The sequence below is a fragment of the Prosopis cineraria genome, unplaced genomic scaffold (assembly GCF_029017545.1).
Source record: "Prosopis cineraria cultivar Desert tree isolate PC_DT_omini unplaced genomic scaffold, ASM2901754v1 PC4, whole genome shotgun sequence".
In the NCBI taxonomy this organism is placed as follows: Eukaryota; Viridiplantae; Streptophyta; class Magnoliopsida; order Fabales; family Fabaceae; genus Prosopis; species Prosopis cineraria.
In genome coordinates, this window is record NW_026555335.1 from 39815861 (window position 1) to 39837336 (window position 21476).

A 21476-nucleotide genomic window follows, 5' to 3' on the forward strand; every position below is an offset into this window, starting at 1 on the left:
ATAAACAATTGTTATTAAAAAAATAAAATAAAATTTTCGATTGATCATATTTGTTATTCTTCTTTAATAGCATGCTGTTTTGGGAGGGAATATATTTAGGATCCATATGCACTTGGTAGACTCTCTCAAGATGAACCAACTCTAAAGGAACCTCTTCAAATTTCAGTTCCATGTTTATAAAAATTTTAGGACATGTTCTTAGGAGGAAATGACACAACTTCGACAACAATGGAGTGGGCAATATCAGAACTCATAAGTCATCCAAGTACAACGAAGAAAGTGCAGGAAGAGATCAGAAGAGTATTTGGCAACAAGTCAAAAATTGATGAAACTGATATAACCAAAATTCACTTCTTGAAATACGTCATCAAATAAACCCTAAGGTTACACCCGCCTCTTCCTTTACTGATCTCTCGGAGAACACTGTCGCATGAAAAATTTTGAGGATTCGACATTCCTCCGGGGACAACGGTATTTGTGAATGCCTGGGCTATTCAGAGGGACCCACCGTACAGGTATGGGAAAGGCTTGAAGAGTTCATTCCAGAGAGATTTAAAAAGAAGGAGATTAATTTCAAAAGACAAGACTTAATTTGAATATATCCCATTTGGTTTGGTTCAGGAAGAAGGATATGTCTCGGGATGACGTTTGGGCTGCCTTTCATTGATTATGAACTCGCTAATATTCTTTACTAGTTTGACTGGATGTTGCCTAGAGGAGATCATGCATCTGAGTGTGATGAGTTGGATATGGGTGAGACATTTGGGCTCGTAGTCAAAAAGACAATGCCACTTTATCTTGAACCTAAACCCTACTTGGTGCCTACACTCTAGTGTTGGTGGGTTGGCTAGTTCAAATTGGTCCAGCTTCATTTATATGTGTGTGTCCTTTGTTTAATTTGTTCTTGTGATGTGATGTGAAAAAATGCTAATTAAAGTATGATGCTGTTATGAAATTGAATATGAGGTTTGTATAATTGAAAGTAATAATGTCATATTCTATATATATTATAATTAGTCTTTCTAAGAAATGAATGTTATGTCAATTATATAAAGATGTTGTTAATTGGATGACAATTTCACTTTTTTTTTTATTTTTGGCCTTTTGGAATTTGATACTAAAGACAATAAAGGCCAGAAGAAAGAGATAAGAAAGCAAAAGCCCAAAGCTAAAGATAAGCCCAATAGTTAGTAAGAGTTGAGCCTTACATATGTTTGTAATATAATAAGCTTTATGTTTACAATTCTTTATTCTTTGCATTATACACACGTGTCTATCTATCTTGTATTCTCGGGTTCGTAGCTTAGCTATTTAAGGTTCTAAATGTCTTGGGCTCTATAGTTGATAATAATATATTTTCTTTTATAGTAATTTTATCTTGGTGTTGGAGCTCCATAGGTAAATCACTAACAAGCTCCTTATTACAACGAATCTTGGGAAGACTAATGGGGTTCATACATCTCTTCTAGCTGGTGTTGCTATCAAGTTGGACAGAACCAATTCATTGTTTGGAAAACACATGTTATGCCAATCATTTAAGGCTTTAAGCTTGACTACTTTGCCAATCTTGCTCTAATCCAATCTCTTTCTCTTAGAAATAACCAGCGTCCATGTGTTCATGGTGGGCATTAAGGTTGTTCTACTCGTGGTAACTATGAGTACTTTGATCATCCTAGAAACCAGACCGGTAGCAACAACTCAAAGCGCCTTTAATGTCAATTATGTGGCAAATTTGGGCATCTTGTTAATCAATGCTTCTATTGCTTTGACAAGAACTTCATTAAGGGAGGAGGAAACAAGAAGAACTCCGAGAGCAGAAACTCCTCTAATTATAATGTGCTCTAGGCCACTCTTGATACTGTTGAAGATGATGTTTGGTATCTTGACAATTGGGCCACTAGTTATGTGATTAGTGATCTTGCTTGCATTGCTTGTTGACACAAATAGTAAGATTAGAATTGTTACTTGTAGTGGTGAAAAATTAAATGTTGAGATAATTAGCTCTTCTACTGTGCAAAGTGTTCCTAAATTCTCTATACACTAGAAGCTAATAAAAATTTTCTTAGCGTGTATAAAGTTGCTATAGATAACAATGCTAATGTGGTACTTAACTCAAATGGTGTTTGTGTTAAGTCTCAGGAAAAAAGAGCAGTGATATTGCAGGGGCACTAGTGGCATGTTTTGTGTTCAAGGAAGAAAGGCTCATAATAAGGGTAGCAGAGAAGAATTAATATTAGTTGCTAAAGAAGTAGATGATACAACCCTTAAAGATAGTATTAGCTATATTACTAGTAAGTAATTATGGCATTGTAGATCTGGGCATTCAAATGATAGAGTTTTGAGAAGAGTTCTTAGTAAATGTAATTTGAAAATTACTAGTAAAGATGAGCCTGTATTTTGTGAGTCATGAAAATTTAGTAAATCTTATTCTCTACCATTTAAATTATTTACTTCACAAGCCACTAAGTCTTTTGAGTTGATAAACATTGATTTGTGGGGTCCTTTACCTTTAGCCTCTTTGAATGGCTTTCAATACTAAATTTTATTTCTTAATGATTATACTCATTACTCATGGATTTATCCTCCTAAAATAAAATATGAAGCATTGCCTATGTTTATTCAGTTCAAAAAATATACAAAAAAATAGTTTGATAATAAAATTAAAATAGTCCAAAGTGACCAGGGTGACAAATATCATATCTTCACTAAGTTTCTTCATGATGTTGGTATTGTTTTTAGACACTTATGTCTATACACATCTTCTCAAAATGGACGAGCAATAAGGAAACACAAGCATATTGCAAAGATTGGTCTTATACTCTTGGCTCAGGCTAAGATACCTCTACACTATTAGTGGAAGGCTTTTCATATTGCTACAGAACTCATTAATAGACTACCTTTTATTATTCTAGGGGGAATTTCACATCATCTAAGACTCTTGAGGAAAAATCTTGATTATGAGAATTTAAAAGTGTTTGGTTATGCTTGTTATCCTTGTTTGAGGCCTTGAAATCAACACAAGCTACAATTCAAATAATCTATATTTGTTTTTCTAGGGTACAATAGTTCTCATAAGGGTTTTAAATGCCTTACATCTACTAGAAAAGTTATCATTTCTAGACACGTGGTGTTTAATGAGTCTAGTTTTCCTTTTAGATTAGGTTTTATAAATAAAGGAGCCTTACCTTAAGATCAAGTGGATCTTAGCAATTTCTGTGCACTATTCAGCACTTTTTGATCTAATGTTTGTCCAAGCTCACCTATTATTGTAGCAGATCCACATCATGCCATTGAACCTAGACCAATCTTGACTCTTATATCACCTTTTTCAACAAACTTCTCTATATAAAATTCTAACTCACTTGATACAGTAGAAACTTAATCACTACCCTTAAGAGATTCTTGAATTAATGAATAACAAGATGAAGGCAATAAAACTGCAATATCCACTTTTGCATTACCAAAAATTACTACAATCAATCACCATATAATGGTAATTAGGAGTTATTAAGTACTCTTAAACTTACCATAATTATAGATGTTTTAAACTAATTAATACTTAAACTATAATTAAAAACATTTAGGACCTTAAAAATCCTTTAAATATGTAGTTTGAGCTCAAACTTATTGATATTTAAAAAATGAAACACAAATAGGAACATACCATAAGAAAATAGAGCTAAAAATATCCTTTTAGCATATTTTGTATATATGCAGTGGTATGGGGCCTATATGCTATGGCATATGGCACAAAGTAGGTAATTCAGCCCTTGTGCCATGTACTATGGCACACATGCCATTTTATGACAACAAAAAGCTGTAATGATATAGAGCATTTCTTATTAGTTCTTACTTAAATGGTGGTTAATATGTATCATTTAAAGGAAGATGGAATTCTCCTTAGAGATCTTACACTCTACAGAAGACTAATCGAAGCTCTACAATACCTCATTAACACTAGACCTGGCATTATATTTGTTGTAAACAAGTTAAGTCAATTTTTAAGCTCACCTATAGACATCCATTAGCAAGCCTTGAAGAGAATATTATGATATTTTAAGGGTACCTCACATTTGAGTTTACATATCAAGCCAGATAGTCATCTTACCATGCAAGGGTTCTTCGATGATGATTAGGCAGTGTGTTTGGATGATTGAAGGTCTATTAAAGCCATTATGTCTTCTGTGACTCTTTCATTTGTTAGTATACCAAGAAGAAATGTGTTGTTTTCAGATCTAGTGTGGAGTTCGAGTATTGTGTATTGGTTGACCTTGTAGTTGAGTTAGCTTGGCTTGAAGAATTGATCTTCAAAATTAGCCTCCTTCTCCATTAAACTCCAAACGCCTTGTGTAACAATAGTAGCATCACAGCCCTAGCTTCCAATCTAGTCCTCTATGTTAGATTTAAGCACATCGAACTTAATATGCACTTCATCCGTGATCAAGTTCTTGGTCAACAGTGTAATATCCTAAAATTTAATCCAAGGGTTAGGCTAATTAATTAAGAGGTTTAATGAGTTAATTGTGATGATTAGAAGTTAATCATAGAATTTAGATGGCTATTTAGACCTACCTCATATGAGGTTTAGATGGGGTTAAAGAGGCTATTAGACCATTTTTGGCTTGAATTATTGGGCTTAAGTGACACTACTCATATTGGGCCATCCGTCATAGCAAAAGGTGCTATGCATTGTGACAAATAGGATAAAAGTTTAAATCTTGATTCTTCTATTTACGGACACAAACATAGGGAGTTTTTGAGAGTTAGTTTGAAACGAGAAGGAAGAGCTCTACTAGGGTATCATTTTGGAGTCCTTTGGGAGTGATCTAAAGGTTTTCAAATCATTGGGCAAGTCTCTTTTCTTCTTCTTCTTTTGCATCTACAAGCATCTCTTTTTTTGTTTAAATGATAGGGGAGGTGCTATTCAAATTTGTGGTTACTTGTAGCTAGTTTCTTGACTGTTATAAAGCCTATCAATGCTAATAAATGCTTTTAATCTTAGTTTTGAGTGGTTAGCAGCATTCAATGCTATTAATGAAGGGTTTAAGCTTAATCTTAATGCTAAATAATGAAGTTTAAGCTAACGAGAGTAGCTAACAGTATTCATTAATCATAATGGGAGTTAAATAAGTTAATGGAAGTGAGTTTTGAGGTTGACTATGTTTAATCATGATTAAGGATTAATTAGTGATGATCGATTATTAATGTTGTTTTTGTATTATTGATTATAGAGTGATTATTTTTGAAGGTAGAGTTTGTGGAAAGCTCCCTTAAGAAATCCAAAATTACACTCTTGAGGTGGTAAACCTAAGAATTAAGGTAACTATGAATTTAATTTTAGTATAATGTTAAATTAAATTGTGATTTCTGTAATGTTAATGATGACTTGGAATGAGCAAAGTAAGCATGATTATGAGTATGTTTTCCTTAATTTGATACTTGAGTAATGAAACATGTTTCTTTGTGATAAGTTGTGCTTGGTGATTGCCTATTTATAAGTATCACATGATTGTGTGATTATGGATTGCTGAGCCTAGATCGGCTATGTATTGCTTATGTGAACATAAGATTATGAGTTATGCAGATTATCTTGATGTATGTGTTGAGATAACCATGCAAGTTTTTGAGTTTATAAAAGTATTAAATTAATGAGATATGCATGTAAGAATGTCTTGCATATGCTAAATGAACGTGTATGATCATAAATAGGTAGGAGTTGATTTAAGAATAGTAGAAGGCATGATTGTTAAATCCATACGGTGTGGCCTTTACTAAGTTTACACATAATGGGTGGCATATCTATTTATTAAATATGCTTAGATTTGCCATTAACCTAAGGGTATGGCATGAGTCAAGCATGGTACTTAGTATCACTAGTTCTTAAGAGGGAAGATATGGGTCGAGCAATTATGACATCATGAAATTCAAGTAAGGAAAATCAATAGTCTGGGAGTAAGTGTAGAAGCTTTTGGCAGGTGACTCCTCACAATTAAAAAACAAGGCTAGTCCAATTACATGGAATAAACCTATATGAATAGTAGGCCATAAATTCAGTCAAATGATATAAGGAGTGGTATAAAGCAGTTGCATTGATCAAACAGATTATAATTTAATGATACATCGTGATTAATGTGCATTTTTCCTTATGTAATATGTTTGCTTATTTGTTGTAATTGCCACACTTTAATATACTTTGATTAAATTATTTCGTTATTGAGGTTCTTTAACTTTACCCTGTATTTATTAATATCTTTTTCAGGAGATGTTAGGGCTAAAAAAAGGGGAAGCATTGAAGGTAAGGAACTAAAGCTTATCCTATGAAGCCTCTAGTTCGTGTTTATTGTGTATTGGTACTATTTTGCCAACACTAGAGTTATAATTGCATGTGAATTATGTATCATTTGCATGTTAGCCTTCTTTGTAGACTTAGGCATTTTTGGTTGCTTGGCCTTGTGTTTTTATGAAAGGCCATAAATGCAAATGTGTTCATATGATTATCGATCTTTACTTGTAGCAAGATCATGTTATGATATTATTAATATGTTTTATGCATGTGGATTGTAATGGTTAATTGCTTGTAGAGGGGAGACATTTGGTTTAGGTGCCTTTAGAGTAAAGGTTGGTTTTGGTATCAAGTGTTCTAGAATCCTTGATTGTTATCGGATTAAGTTGAGACCAAGGCCATTGGATAGAAATTTCAGTTATTTACATGTGAAAGCTTGGATCACCTTAATTGAAGGTTTAAACAATTAATTAGGTGCATTAAAAGCTAAAAGTTAGTTCTGCATAATTTCTATATTTATATGGCCTGTTAGCCACAACAGATGACACAATGGATTATTAGTTGCAATGTATGTGGAGTTTAGCCTTGGCAGATGTGCTATGTTGAGTTAGCCATGAAGGACAGACTTGTTGGCCTTTGTGAGTAGGCGCTGTTCCATAAGCCGTGGGGGATGGTTACCACGGTGGACATGTACAATTTTGCTGTGATGCCTATTTTACCCCTGCTTAATTTAGTTTTAAATGTTCAATTGATTTTCATGTTTGTACAATCTTTTCTACTCTAATGTTAAGTATTTTCAAGGGTTGAAACTTTATTATTCATTTTTAAATGATTTGAGATACCAATATTCTAACTATTTTCAAGGCCAATTACCTTAATTTAATTTTAAGCTAAGGTTGATCCTTAAACTTAATAATTGGTTTAATTAGTTAAGTTTGGTCAATGAGCAAGCTCATTACAAATAGTTGGTGGTGTGATATGTTCTTTCGTCTAATGAAATAGTAGATCTATTCACAAAAGCTCTCTCTCACTTGCGTTTTTGGACATTGTGTGACAAACTCGTATTGGTGCGAAGCCCCACCTCTCGTTTGAGAGGGAATGTTAAGACTAAAGAGAATTAAGCCCTGAAGAACGAGATAAGAAAACAGAAGCCCAAAGCTAGAGATAAGCTCAATAGATAGTAGAAGTTGGCCTTATTTATGCCTGTAATATAATAGGCCTTATGTTTACAATTTTTTATTATTTACATTGTATGCACATATCCATCTCTCCTGTATTCTAGGGTTTGTACCCTAGCTATATAAGGCTAGAAATGTCTTGGGTTCTATAGCCATCAATAATATATTCTCTTCTTCAGGAATTTTATCCTTGGGATATAGCTAATGAAAGTAGAAGCTACATCGGATTAGAGAAGGAACCACCAATGGCAACGATTCTTCACCCAAACAACGTTGTAAAGAAGATCGTTGTCTTCATAGTTTTGGCAGGCCAATTTTATGGGTGTGATTACACTATAGTGAAGAGCGGAGACTAATGCATATCATGCCCTTCCTTGGTTAAAAGTTCATCTATCAAAATATCCTTATTTAGAACTAAAAATCATAAGATTATATTAGAGGTATTCCAGCAGTTTATAGCTTTTCATGTTTAATGACTGGTTCATTTTTTTTTTTGGGTATTGTCTGGTTTTCAATACTTTATAACTCACCTCAATATTATGCATTGGAAGAAATTAAAATTTGAAATGACGTCTTTTTTTGTTTACCACAGAAATGACACATGTCTAGACTATAGACATATAAAGATATGTCATATGAAGAGCATGAATATCGATCGGTGAATAAAAGAAATGGCAAGTCATGAAGTTGATTGGCTTGCTGGTTGACGCTTATTTCAGGATCAGCCTGCGAGTCCGTCCACATACGCCTCTGTGCCGCCAGTGACAGTAGCGGCAGTTACGTTCTGAGTGAGCATCAGCCACATGCTACCGCTCCCATATCCTTTGTTCCTATCTCTCCACCTTCTCCTCTCCTATCCATTACAGTTTGAAAGGAATGGAATGAATTGATAAATAATAAATTAAATTAATAATAACTACATATAAATGATAAGAAATTGAAGCAAACAGTATGTTAGTTATCCCCATATGCACTGATCAATAGTTTAATTTCCCTCCTTTGCATTTTTGGCGTTTCCTTATTAATTCTATAATATATGTATGGATGTATGTGGGATGGCATCATTATTGCAAAGTTGCTGATTCTATAGGCTACTGCAAAAATCTAATGGAACATCGCACTTGCAAGCTAAGGAAGCATAATTACGTATCCTTCACCAATATACAATAATTTTTTTCCATGTTTATCCATAATGCCCTTCCTGACACTTCACTTGAAGAAATATATAATAGAATTTCACTTCCTTTTTTCCTTTGTCTGGAATGTTTCCAAGACCGATATTTCAAGAGTATCTGATTCTATATTATATAAATTTAAACTGTAAAATTATACACAGATTTTTTTTAAAGAAACATATAGTAACACATTAATCATATATGATCATATGGCGATTTTAAGCAAAAAAATGATAAATTTGTTAAAAACCCTCAACAATATCATTTAGGCAATTATTTGCAGTTGTTTCTGCATGGAAATGATCGCCATAAAATTGCCGTAACTTTCTTCTTTTTTGTCTTGCAACTCCATAGTGGAACGAAGTTGTCTTTATGGCTATTGTGTTTTTAATGTGGCCAAAGGTTAACCCTTTCTATTTCTGTTTCTATTTATGATGTCCTAAGACTCGTCCAATAATAGAGCTTTGCTTTGGCGTGCCGTGGAAAATTCAACATTTCAACAGTACACTGATTCCCCCACCCCCCGATATTTGATGAAATTTCAACGTTATATGCATAAAGAACAAAAGATGTAATATTATGTCACTTAGTTTAACCGCCCAAATAGACATCAGTATGTGTCTACCATTATCACGTAAAAATCATTTCATTACATTCACTTTTATAATCTTCCAATTAAAGGAAAATTTTATAAATCCTCCTCTTATAATTTTAAACAAAAAATTTGTATGAGAGGCATATGTGCTATTCTGTCCCCCCATATTTTTCTCTAGATAAATAAATAACTTGATAGAAATTGAAAGATATTTAAAAAAAACAAAATTTTAGGCGATAAATTTAAAATGACAAAAAAGTAGAGAGAAAAGATAGAAATAATAAGAATAATAATGGAGGATACAGATACACGAAACCCAATACAAGCCACCATGGTTCGGTGGCTTCTGGGATATAAATCATAGGGGAAAAATTAACTTACATGAAAAGTGCAACTTATATGAAATCATATATATATATATATATATATATAGTATCTCTTAAAAGTTACATTAAATGTTCATATGTGTGTTTACATATGATTTATATATAGAAAGCTGTGTATTATTCATAATTTTCGTTTCTCAAATTTCATCATGCTTATAAGTTTTATAAATATATAAAGATACATATTTAGGGAAGATTCCAACAGTAGCAAGGTTGTCTCGCTTCTACCACCTTTCATAAATATAAGCACTGTATACAAATACGTGCATGCAGGGGTGGACCAAGTGTATGGGAATTTGAATTTGATAACTATACTTGTACTCGCATCGGTGCTTCATAGGTCGCCATTAACCCACAACTCAATGCCTTTGTCATCAACATTAGGGATCAAATCAAGGCACCACAATTCATCAGCATTACTTACATAAGTAGAGTATTATCAGAAGTTTTGGAGCAAAGACTCGCACAAAGACATCAGCTGTCTGGAATTTTTCAAGAACGAGTCAAGTTTTAACGTGAGATTAGAGATTAGATATCTCTTCATGATCCAATTTTCATCCCTATTCATGATTTTAAGTTGAGTGTTGTGATTTCATTATCTCAAAATTTGATTCCATACACATACTCAAACCAGTACTTCTTTCTCCTTCATTCTTGATCTCATCAAGCTTCGAGGCGCCAACGTTAATATATGGGACAACACAGCACCGCTACAAGTCAGTGCCATTGTTGATTAAGCCTATTACCAAATTGTAGAGAAAAGCTTTGTTCATGGCTTCCTTGGTAGCACTATGAAAAAGTCACTGCTAAAAGTTTTTAGTGATAATAAAAAGTCATTGCAATGTCATCAAGAGAACTCCTATTATTGATTTTATCTGCAATGACAATAAGAGTTACCACTAAAAATATTCAGTCAGTGGTGACAAGTGTTGTTGTAGAAACCACACATGAGCGGTGACCTTTGTCACCACAAAAACTATTAATTAGTGACGACTTTTTTATCTATGCTGAAAAGTAATACTAGTTTACTTAACCACATGGCGCTATGTCACCATCCCATTCTCACGTGGTGGCACCTCACGTGCCACATGTTACTCATGTCACCCTCCAAGACGTGTCATGTCACCTTTCATGTGTCACCCATATCACCCTTCATGTGGCACCATGTCACCTTCAACTTATCGCCCCTACCTTACGCCACGTGTCATCATGCCATCAATTTATATTTTCATTTCATAAATTGCCTCCTTCAAAGTTTGAACCGATGGCTTACTCCTTTTATATTTCACCATTTTGCCGTTGAGTTAAGATGAACTTATAGTTTGTTATTGCATAATTAAATATATATATATATATATATATATATATTATATTAAACTAAATAAACACACATATATCTTAAATATTAAATATTATAAAATATCACTACTATCATTAAATATTTCAATTTAATTCTTTTAATTTATTATTAAAGTTGAAAATTATATTATTTATTTTATCTAAAGTAAACTATAAATATAATTGATACAATATCAGTTATATTATTTATTTTAACTTTTTTTACTTCTTGAGGTTATTGTATTATTTATTTTAATATTCATAATTATAATTATAATATAAAAATATCTAACAATAAATAATAAAAATATAGATTACTATACATTAGATCATAGTTATTTATTTTTCTAACTAGTTTTATTTGCAATTTATTTTTACTTTTAATTAACAATAACTCTTAAGTAATGTAATTGACCTGTTTATATATTACATTTTACTTTTTTAATTAGTTTTTATTTTTAAATTATAATTTTATAATAAAATTGTATACTATATCATCTATTTTTTTATTTATGTCACAAGATAGCATCAAATAAAAAAGATTATCACATACATAGATATATTTCATACCTTATAAAAGTTAAAATTAGAATTTTAGATTATCTTATTTCTCTTCTTTTCATCTTCCTCTTCCATATCATTAGCTATCAAATTGAGAATATTTAAATTGGCATCAAGCTTGAAGTTGCCAGTATTAAATATAGAATTTGAATTGAAAAAATTACATTAGATGAAGTATCATTCTATGAATAAATAAATTTAACTATCACATGTCTATTTATTATAAACAAGTGTTGTTATTATTTAAAATATTAATTTAATCATAAAACACTTAAAAATAGAGATTCATTACCACATTATATGCATTTCAAATTAAAATATCAAATATTATGTTTTTGAATGAATTTATCACTTCACATAAAAGTACACATTAATTAATTCAGTTAGCTTTGTTATTAATTGACCAAAACTAATTAACCAAACTGACCTAAATAGTTTAATTGAATCAAACCAAACATTACTTGATAACAAAAATTGAAGTAAAATAATATAGTTTGATTTAATTCTTTAGTTTAAATCATTAGCATTAAATAATATCTTAACCTTATTTTAAAATAATTTTATTATTTTAAAATTACAATTTAATTATAAAATATATTAAATAAAACTCATTATGTTATTTTATATATTCATTATAAAATTACAATAATACAATGAAATTAATGTCTTAAAATGTTAAACTTTAGATAAAAAATAAAAAATTATGATGGTAATATAAAATTCAAACTTTTTGCATCACCGCTCAAACTTAAACTTTCAGTGGCAACATGCACTTGTGCCACTAAAAGTTTGATAATCAACAGTGATTATATATTGTCACCATAAAAAGTCAAACTTTCGACAATGACTTTTATTGTTGTCATAGATTGTTCATTTTCAGTGATGACTTTTTAGAGTTGTCATTGAAAGTTACTTTTTTTTATAGTGTAGCCTCCGTGCAAGTTGTGGTGTCATCTGATTTTATTTTTGCTTTTTGGGATTTTATTTTTTAAATATGTTGGCACATAAATATGATGTGTTGCTTCGATGCAATGTAACCAACACTTGTGATTCAAGGCAAGGATGAAAATTTTAAATAAACTAAATTTGAACAGCTAATTTTAACAAATTAAATTTAAGAGATTGACTCAAAATTTAGTCAAAAGTGAAAGGATTAAAAGAATAATTTTTCTAAAAATAATAGATATTGTTAGTTCATTAAAAATTATACTCTCTCTATAAAAAAGATATAAGGCATTTCTAGCTAAATCACAGTTCCAAATAAATTAGTTTTATGCTTTCAAATTAATGTCATATTTTTATATTTATCCTTATTTAATATGGTATTTTCACTCAATAAATATAAAATAATTCATTTATTAAGGACATTTTTGAAAAAAAATATTAACTACACCTTAAAATACTAAAAATACTTTACATTTTAAGGCATCCAAAAAAATATCTACAAAATGGTCAGCCAGGTATCCAGTATCCTAAAGTAAAAAAAATAATAAAAATACACATAATGTTACATGAGTGGGTGCAAAAGTGACCAGACTGTTAACTTTGACCTAACGCCGTTAACTTTGGCAGTTAAATACTGATCGTGCATGCCACGTGTCAGCCTTTGCTAACATGGACTAATAAAGAGAAAAACACCAATGAAGTCGTTAACCAGAAGTAAAAATACTCATAACGTTACCAAAGTTGGTGTGAAAGTGATCGATCCATCAAATCCCTTAAATATTGATTGTTTAACTGATACCTAAGCAGAAGTTGATTATTTTTTCACTAACATGGACAAAAAAAATTCTTAGATGAAATTCTCTGAAGGTTAATCGGTCATTGTATGAATATCATGTGAAAAATTATCATTTTGATCGAATATTAAATTAAATTGCTTGTTTCTTTACAGTAATGATAAAAATCATTTGAAAATTTTGAACCTATCATGAATGAAATACCTTAAGATTGTGACAATGTTTTTAAGGCAGGGCAGCGTAGGAGGTGTGCTCAGTCTCGATCTTTAATTGTGTATAACCTATCTCACTATGTTGAATATTGGATTTTACATATAAGAAAAATGAGTAGAGAGTGAGGAAAGAAGTGTGAGATACGTGGCAATGGAAATAAACCATGTGGCATGAATTTTGATGGATTAATAAGTACTCATATAATAATCGATTAACATTCATAAAAATTTATTTGGGAATATTTTTGGTTTTCATCAGAAAAAAATAGTCAACTTTTGTTTAAATATCAACTAAACGATCAACATTTAAGAATTTTAATGGATTGGTTACTTTTGCACCAATTTTAGTAACGTTATGAGTATTTTTACTCCTGGTCGACAACTTCATAGGCATTTTTGTCTCTTTATCAATCCACATTAGCAAAGGTTAACACGTGGCATGCACAATCAGTATTTAATAATCAAAGTTAATAATGCTATGTCAAAGTTAAAGGTTTGATTACCTTTTGCACCTACTCATATAGCGTTATGGATATTTTTATCTTTTTTTTTTACTTTAGGATATTGGGTGCCCTAACTGACCATTTTAGGGGTATATTTGCCCATTTATCCTTTTAAAAAATACCTTACATTTTTTAATAAATAAAGTATTATTATAATCTTTTAATTTGGCCCCCACCCTCCAAAAGCTCTCGTTCCGCCCGTTAATGGCTGTCTGTATGTCTGTATATATCCTCGCACCGCATATATATACAATATGCATATATGCATGCATGTGCGTCTGCATTTATATGCAAGTCTTTCATACACAAACTAGCATTCTGCATTCCTCACTACTTATATAAGCATTGTTCCGCCAATTCATTTTGTAAAGTTGAGCCAAGTTTTTTTTTTTAAAAAAAAAAAACGGTCCTTCAATACTTAGAATCAGATCGAATATGGCGTTTCTGAATGCCACCTTTTACTTGTACCTCCTGGCCTTCGTCACCTTCTTGTTCGTGTTCAAACTTACAAGACCAAGAAAAAGCAAACCTTATAATCTGCCTCCATCTCCACCAAAGTTGCCAATTATTGGCAATATTCACCAGTTAGGAACTCTTCCTCATCGTTCTTTCAGAGACCTGTCTCTGAAATACGGTCCTCTCTTGTGGTTGCAGCTCGGTCGAATTCCAGCTTTACTAGTCTCTTCTGCAGATTTGGCTAGAGAGGTGTTAAAGAATCAAGACGCAGTTTTTGCCAGCAGGTTCCAAAGCATATCTGCAAAAACCTTGCTATATGGATGTAAAGATATTGCCTATGCAACCTATGGTGAAAGCTGGAGACAGAAAAGGAAAATATGTGTGCTTGAGCTTCTCAGCCTCAAAAGGGTTCGATCCTTTCAGGTTATAAGAGATGAAGAAGTTGCAGAGATGGTTAACGGGATACGAAGAGCCTGTGCGAGTGATAATAATTGCTCTGTGAACATAAGTGACCTCATAACTGCGACCACCAACAACATAATATTCAGATGTATAATTGGACAGAAATATGATCCAGAAGAGAGCAGCGGAAGATTTGGGACTCTTGCGAGGAAGGAGATGATCCATCTGGCAGATTTGATAGTGGGAGATTTCTTTCCTTATTTGGGTTGGATCGATGTTCTGAGTGGGAAAATTCAAGAGCTGAGAGACACTTTCAAAGCCATAGATGGGTTCTTTGATCAGGTGACAGAAGATCATAAGAAGGTGATGAAGAAGGACGATGAAGAGAAAGATTTTGTGGATATTCTTCTTCAACTTAAAGACAGCGATATGCTTGAATTCGAGCCCACCAAAGATGACCTCAAAGCAATCATAACGGTCTCTTCGCAATCCCTCTCAAAATATATATTTTCGCCTAGTGTAGTTTTTGCTGCTGCTGCTTTTAATTTGGCTATTCTCTATCAAGTTTTAACGTCATGAAAAGATTAAATGATGAAAACTTATAAATTAAGCTCTGTCTCTCATTTTATCTTTTGATCATATATCTTATTATTAATTAGATATATATGATGCATTTGTCAGAAATTATTGAGAAACAGTAAAATGTTACCAGTTCAGTTTTGGTTTTTCTTTTTCTTTTTCACTCGAGTGGTAAAAACATAAAGTTTTGTTCCCCTCTATATATAGGATGAGCTGATTCTATTCCAATGAATTAATCAGAAAGCCAAATGCAGCTATGTTTGAGAGATAATTGTAAGATTTGATAATTAAAAGAGGGAAAAGTGAAAGAAAGGAAGAAAGAAAGAAGTTGATTTTTGTTGCATTTCCACGAGTTCAGGACATGTTTTTAGGAGGGAACGACACTACTTCAACGACGTTGGAGTGGATTTTATCAGAGCTTCGGAGACATCCAAAAATTATGAAGAAAGTCCAAGAAGAGGTCAGAAAAGTGGTGGGGTCCAAATCAAAAGTGGACGAAGCTGACATAAACGACATGAAGTACTTGAAATTTGTCATCAAAGAAACTCTCAGATTGCACCCACCAGCTCCTTTCATGGTCCCTCGAGAAACAATCCGCGATGGAAAATTAGGAGGATACGACATTCCTTCCAAAACTTTGATATTTGTGAACACATGGGCAATCCAAAGGGACCCTGAAATATGGGAAAAGCCTGAAGAGTTCATCCCGGAGAGATTTGAGAACACTCAGATAGATTTCAAAGGGAAAGACTTTGAGTTCATCCCATTCGGATCTGGAAAAAGAATATGTCCTGGCATGGCCTTTGGACTTGCTTCAGTTGAGTATGAATTGGCTAATCTTCTTTACTGGTTTGACTGGAAGCTGTCTCAGGATGGTGAGATTGATATGACTGAGACGTATGGGCTCACAGTGAAGAAGAAGGTCCCTCTTTTTCTTGAACTCATACCATACTCGGTCCAATCACAATCTGGTTAATTCATCTTCATGATTTTGTTTCATGCATATGTTTTCTGCTGTTTGGTCTGTGATAGTACTTGCTGTTAAAATGTGGAGCTGCTTATGAAGTTCAGTGGTATAGGAAGAATAAATGTGTGTGAATTTGCGGTTGTAGTGTGAAATTCTGTCTTAACTTCCTGGGAAAATACTACTATAGTGCTTGTTACTGATGTTTTTGTTATTGCTTTGAACTTGTGAGGTGAGACATAAACAGGAATCTCATCAAATAAGAGGGAGTATCATTCTAGAACTCTGAAATTAAATTTGATGGTTATCTTGAAAAAGCTCAAGCCAAATAACAGTTCGAGAAATGTTCTCTGTATATTTTGTCATCAAATAATTCAAGTTCCAAGTACATTAATTAGGGAAATTTAGGTAAATACATGCATAATAGCAACCCTCAAGAACAGTGTCACAGGACAAGGGGAGAAGAGGCACAGAAAAGGATGAACAAGTAAAGGCTACAGAGAGAAGAAAATATCCGAGGGAGGAAGAGAGAACTGTAAGGAGGAGGAGGAGGCCTAAGGATGAATATCAAAGGAAAAGACGTCACGGTTTTCTCCACACGCCCACACCTTGTGCCCAACTATATATACCCCTACCCAATGTTCTGCAATTAGCATCAAGCCCATTAACATGACTTGCCTCACTGGTCCAAGCCCACATTAAGATTAGGCCCATTAATATACAATGAATTAATTAACAAACAGGTAACCACCCTTTTGAGTTGTTATTATATTACTAATTTTGGATAAATCTTCTATCTCTTCTGTCCCATCTGATGAGAGAGGGAGGGAGGGTTGAAATTAATTTGAGGCCCAAAAGATGTTGGGCTTTTGTCATCCAGCCACGAACTATTTGAACAATAATTTATCATCAAGTTTTTAATCTCTTGTACGGACATTGTGACAGCCAATTAGTTGGCCTAAGTCTTGGCTAGTGATCAGTTTCTAAAGAAAGTTAAGTAATTAGAAAGCTTATCAATGTACTTACTAGGTTGTTATCTTATCATGTTGCTGTTTTTAATGATGTGTTGATCTTTGATTAATGAAGTATCCAGTTTTATTTTAAAAAAAATAGAAAATAGAATAGATAGATCTTGCGCTGAAGCCTGAAGCCTAAGATTATTTTTAGGTTCAAATTTATCTTCAGCCTCCAATACTATCCAGATCAAGCTCTAGTTAAGTTAAATTGAATGACCAGTAACCAATAAATATCTACATGTTACAGAATTTTCATAGATATAACATCAGTTTAATTTGTGGGAATGATCTTTCAGTCAAAGCAAAAATTAATTGGAAAGGTAATGTTTATAATCAAACAACTTGACGCATAAAATGTAAGCAATCAGATATACAACTTGGAATATAATATCATCAATAAATGAGAATCATCCATGATTATGATAGCTTCACAGATCACTACCACGTATAGCGCAACCGTAAGTCCATAATGGAAGTTTGACAGTTTGCATGACAAATCCTGAAACTTATAAATAAGTAAAGAATTAGTCTTAAGTGTATTTTGGCCTTTGGACTTGATTATTTTTGGTCCTTAAGACTTGTCTTAAAAATTAAGATTCTCGTTTTAAAATTAAATGAATTCATGGGTTCTCTCGTTTGTCATTAAAGTAAAATTACAGGAGTCAAACTCTATTGCGATGGGTTGAAATAATTGATCTAGGCGCTGTATCTTGTCAAAAAGATTATAATATAACTAGCGTACAAATTATAATATTAATTTCTTTCTTATTTTTAAGATTGCTGTATAATCGTTTGTATATACAGTAGTATTATATTATAGTCCATATGATTCTATTGTAAGCTACAGCTAATCACCTCATTAAAAATTCGGAGGTGATTAAATTATTAACTTTAATTATCTGAAAATAAAATAAAATTTAATTTTATTCAATTAAAATGAAAATTTTTTAAATTCACATTACATTCTTTCATAATTAATGATTTTAAATAAAAATAATATTAAAAAAATTTAAGTAATACATCATCAACTCATCAAGTGATTTAGAGTAAAATACATTGATATCTTCTTTTTTTTGATACAGTTATCCATTTGTTTTAACTTGATTGCATGTACATCTTTTTAATTTTAAAACTTATACGAAACTCATCACTAAAATTTAATTGTTATAAATTACACGCCTCCCTCATGGCCATGCCACATCCCCTGTGATTGCTTCGACCGTTCTATACTTTCTTGAAAAGCAGAAGGTTGCGAGCAGGGAAACCACAATGGCTCTACTATCACTTGTCAAACCCTACTTTCCCTTGGACCTAAACGGCCTGCTCTTACCTCTTTCGTGCTTCGTCATTACTGTCCTGTTTTTGGTCAATCTCAGAACTAGAACAGCAAGCAAATCCAAGTCGAATATGAATCAGCTTCCATTCCCGCCAAAACTACCCATCATCGGGAATCTTCATCAGATAGGTACCCTTCCGCACCACTCTTTTCGAACACTCTCCAATAAATACGGGCCTATAATGTTTTTACAGTTGGGTCATATTCCAACTGTGGTGGTTTCTTCTGCAGAATTGGCCCGCGAAATTATGAAAACCCATGACCTTGCCTTCGCGGATCGACCTCAAGGTATTTGCCCTAAGATCTTGCTCTATGGATGTGCTGACGTTGGCTTTGGGAACTACAGTGATATTTGGAGACAGAAGAAGAAAATCTGTGTTAACGAACTTCTTTGCCTGAGAAGCGTTCAATCATTCAAGAACGTCAGGGAAGAAGAATCTTGGGAGTTAGTGAATAAGATACGTGATATGCACTCGAGTGGTGCAGATTCTGTGAATCTGAGTGAGTTGCTGATTGCTACATCCAATGATATCGTATGTAAGTGTGTTCTTGGGGACAAGTATAACACGTTGGCGAATACAAGGATTGGAGAGCTAGCGAGGAAGGTGATGATTAACCTCATGGCCTTCAGCGTGGGAGATTATTTCCCTTCCTTTGGTTGGCTTGACTTTTTCACTGGTCTCATTCCGAGGTTAAAGGCCATTTTCAGAGAGTTAGATGATTTCTTTGAAAGTGTCATTGAAGAACACATGACCATGATGAAGAAGACAAGCGGTGTCCAATACACCAAAAGGAAAAGCTTGCTCGATATTCTCCTTCAACTCCATGACGATGGCAAGCTTGATAATAGTTTCTCCCAAAACGACCTCAAATCAATCCTCATGGTCTCTCTCTCTCTCTCTCTCTCTCTCTCTCTCTCTCTCTCGCTCGCTCGCTCGCTCGCTCGTTTTATTCTAATATAATAGTCGATGGGTTTGTATTAACAGAAGAAATGATTCATTGTGATGGATTAAAAATTCTTCATCTGGTTTAGGATATGTTCGTGGGAGGAAGCGACACAAGTTCAGCAACAATGGAGTGGGCCATGGTGGAGCTGGTGAAGAATCCAACGAAAATGCAGAAAGCAAAGGAAGAGGTGAGACGCGTGGTGGGTAACAAGTCACAGGTAGAAGAGCGAGACATAAGCCAAATGAATTACTTGAAATGTGTGGTCAAAGAAATTCTGAGATTGCATCTACCTACTCCCCTGCTGGCTCCTCGAGTAGCAAGATCAGATGTGAATCTCGGAGGGTGTACTATTCCAGCTAAAACAGTGGTGTACATCAATGCATGGGCAATTCATACAGATCCGGAGTTCTGGGAAAGACCTGAAGAGTTCGTTCCTGAGAGATTTGAGAAGATGGATGTTGAATTCAGAGGGCAAGACTTTCATTACATACCGTTTGGTTCAGGAAGGAGAGGGTGTCCTGGGATGATGTTTGGTGTTGCTGCTGTGGAATCCATGCTCGCTAATCTCTTGTTTTGGTTTGATTGGAAGCTTCCCGAAAATGGTGGAACTGTTCAACACATTGATATGAACGAGAGATTCGGCCTAACTGTTAGCAAAAAATTGCCACTCTATCTTCAACCGATACCCTACTCTCTTAAGTCTTGAAGTGTGATTCTCTTTTCTGAGTGTACTGTTAAACACTTGCTCTCAAGCTTAGCTTGCCCTTATTAATTAAAAAAATGGTGTAAAATATGTGTATGCCTGTCTGTATGTACGTATCGAGGTTGAAATTTGCGTACGGGAGACAATGATTTATTGATTTCTACTTGTACTGATTGTTGAATAAAAATTAAGTTGAATATTGGTTTGTGGTCGGGATCAGTGGTTGAGTTAGTGGACAAATAGTGTGTCATTCTCAGGTTGAATATATTTGACATACTATAATAGGATGAGATGTAATGTAACTGCTGGTTAATTGGTGCACGTACTGAGAACAACTTCAAATTTCCATACATTCTGAAGCCCGGCCTTATATATGCAAAAGCCTGGGGCTGGTTCATAAATCCGTTTTTATTATTTTTTTAATTTTTAATTTTTTAAAAATTAAAATTTTTAATTATAATATTTCATATTTTTTTAAAAATGTAAATTATAATTTTAAAAAAATTAAAATAAAAAATAAATAATTTTAATTTTAAAATATAAACATGTATTAAATTTATAAAAATTAAAAATATTTTATTTTTGGGTAAAATTAAAACGGGTTTAAAAGAACTGCTCTTTCTCGGAGGCCGGATTTCAAAGCCTAATAAATTTTAATTTATTTAAATTAATTTTTTATGAAATCGAATTTAGGCCTGACTCTCTATATTTACGACAACGTTATGGACGTTTTTATATCAAAATTGGACAACTGGTCATAATTATACCCACATCGCTATGAGAAGCAAGGCCTAGGCGTAGGTGGCTGATCATCAGTTCATAGTTTATATGAGAATGACAAGAGTTTAGAGAGAAAATGTTTAAGAATGAGCAAGTAATATTGGGATTAAACTTTAATTTGTTGGGTTATTTCATTCCCCACACACACACACATAGAGATAGATACATAAATAATATTGAAAAAATAATAATAATAAAATCTCATTAAAATATATAAATCACAATCAAGTCTATCAAAATATCATAATTTTTTTAAATTCTTTAGGTACCTATCTGATATTAATTATTTTATGTTAAATAACTAAATTGCCCCTTATATAAA

General features: G+C 32.9%; 2 protein-coding genes across 3 annotated transcripts; both read left to right on the forward strand.

The window, feature by feature from the left end:
• Positions 1–14405: 14405 nt before the first annotated feature.
• LOC129309020 (phenylacetaldehyde oxime monooxygenase CYP71AN24-like) lies at positions 14406–16383 on the forward strand. Its single transcript, XM_054950367.1, has 2 exons — positions 14406–15305; positions 15766–16383. Exons 1-2 carry the CDS (start codon positions 14406–14408, stop codon positions 16381–16383), a joined length of 1518 nt encoding a protein of 505 aa, XP_054806342.1.
• Positions 16384–18470: 2087 nt separating this feature from the next.
• LOC129309945 (phenylacetaldehyde oxime monooxygenase CYP71AN24-like) lies at positions 18471–20661 on the forward strand. 2 transcript variants are annotated; one of them, XM_054951730.1, is made up of 3 exons: positions 18471–18852; positions 18955–19607; positions 19757–20661. In XM_054951730.1, exons 1-3 carry the CDS (start codon positions 18657–18659, stop codon positions 20375–20377), a joined length of 1470 nt encoding a protein of 489 aa, XP_054807705.1. In that variant the 5' UTR covers positions 18471–18656; the 3' UTR covers positions 20378–20661. The 2 variants fall into 2 exon arrangements, with proteins under 2 accessions (XP_054807705.1, XP_054807704.1); XM_054951729.1 differs by having other exon boundaries at positions 18472–19607.
• Positions 20662–21476: the final 815 nt, after the last annotated feature.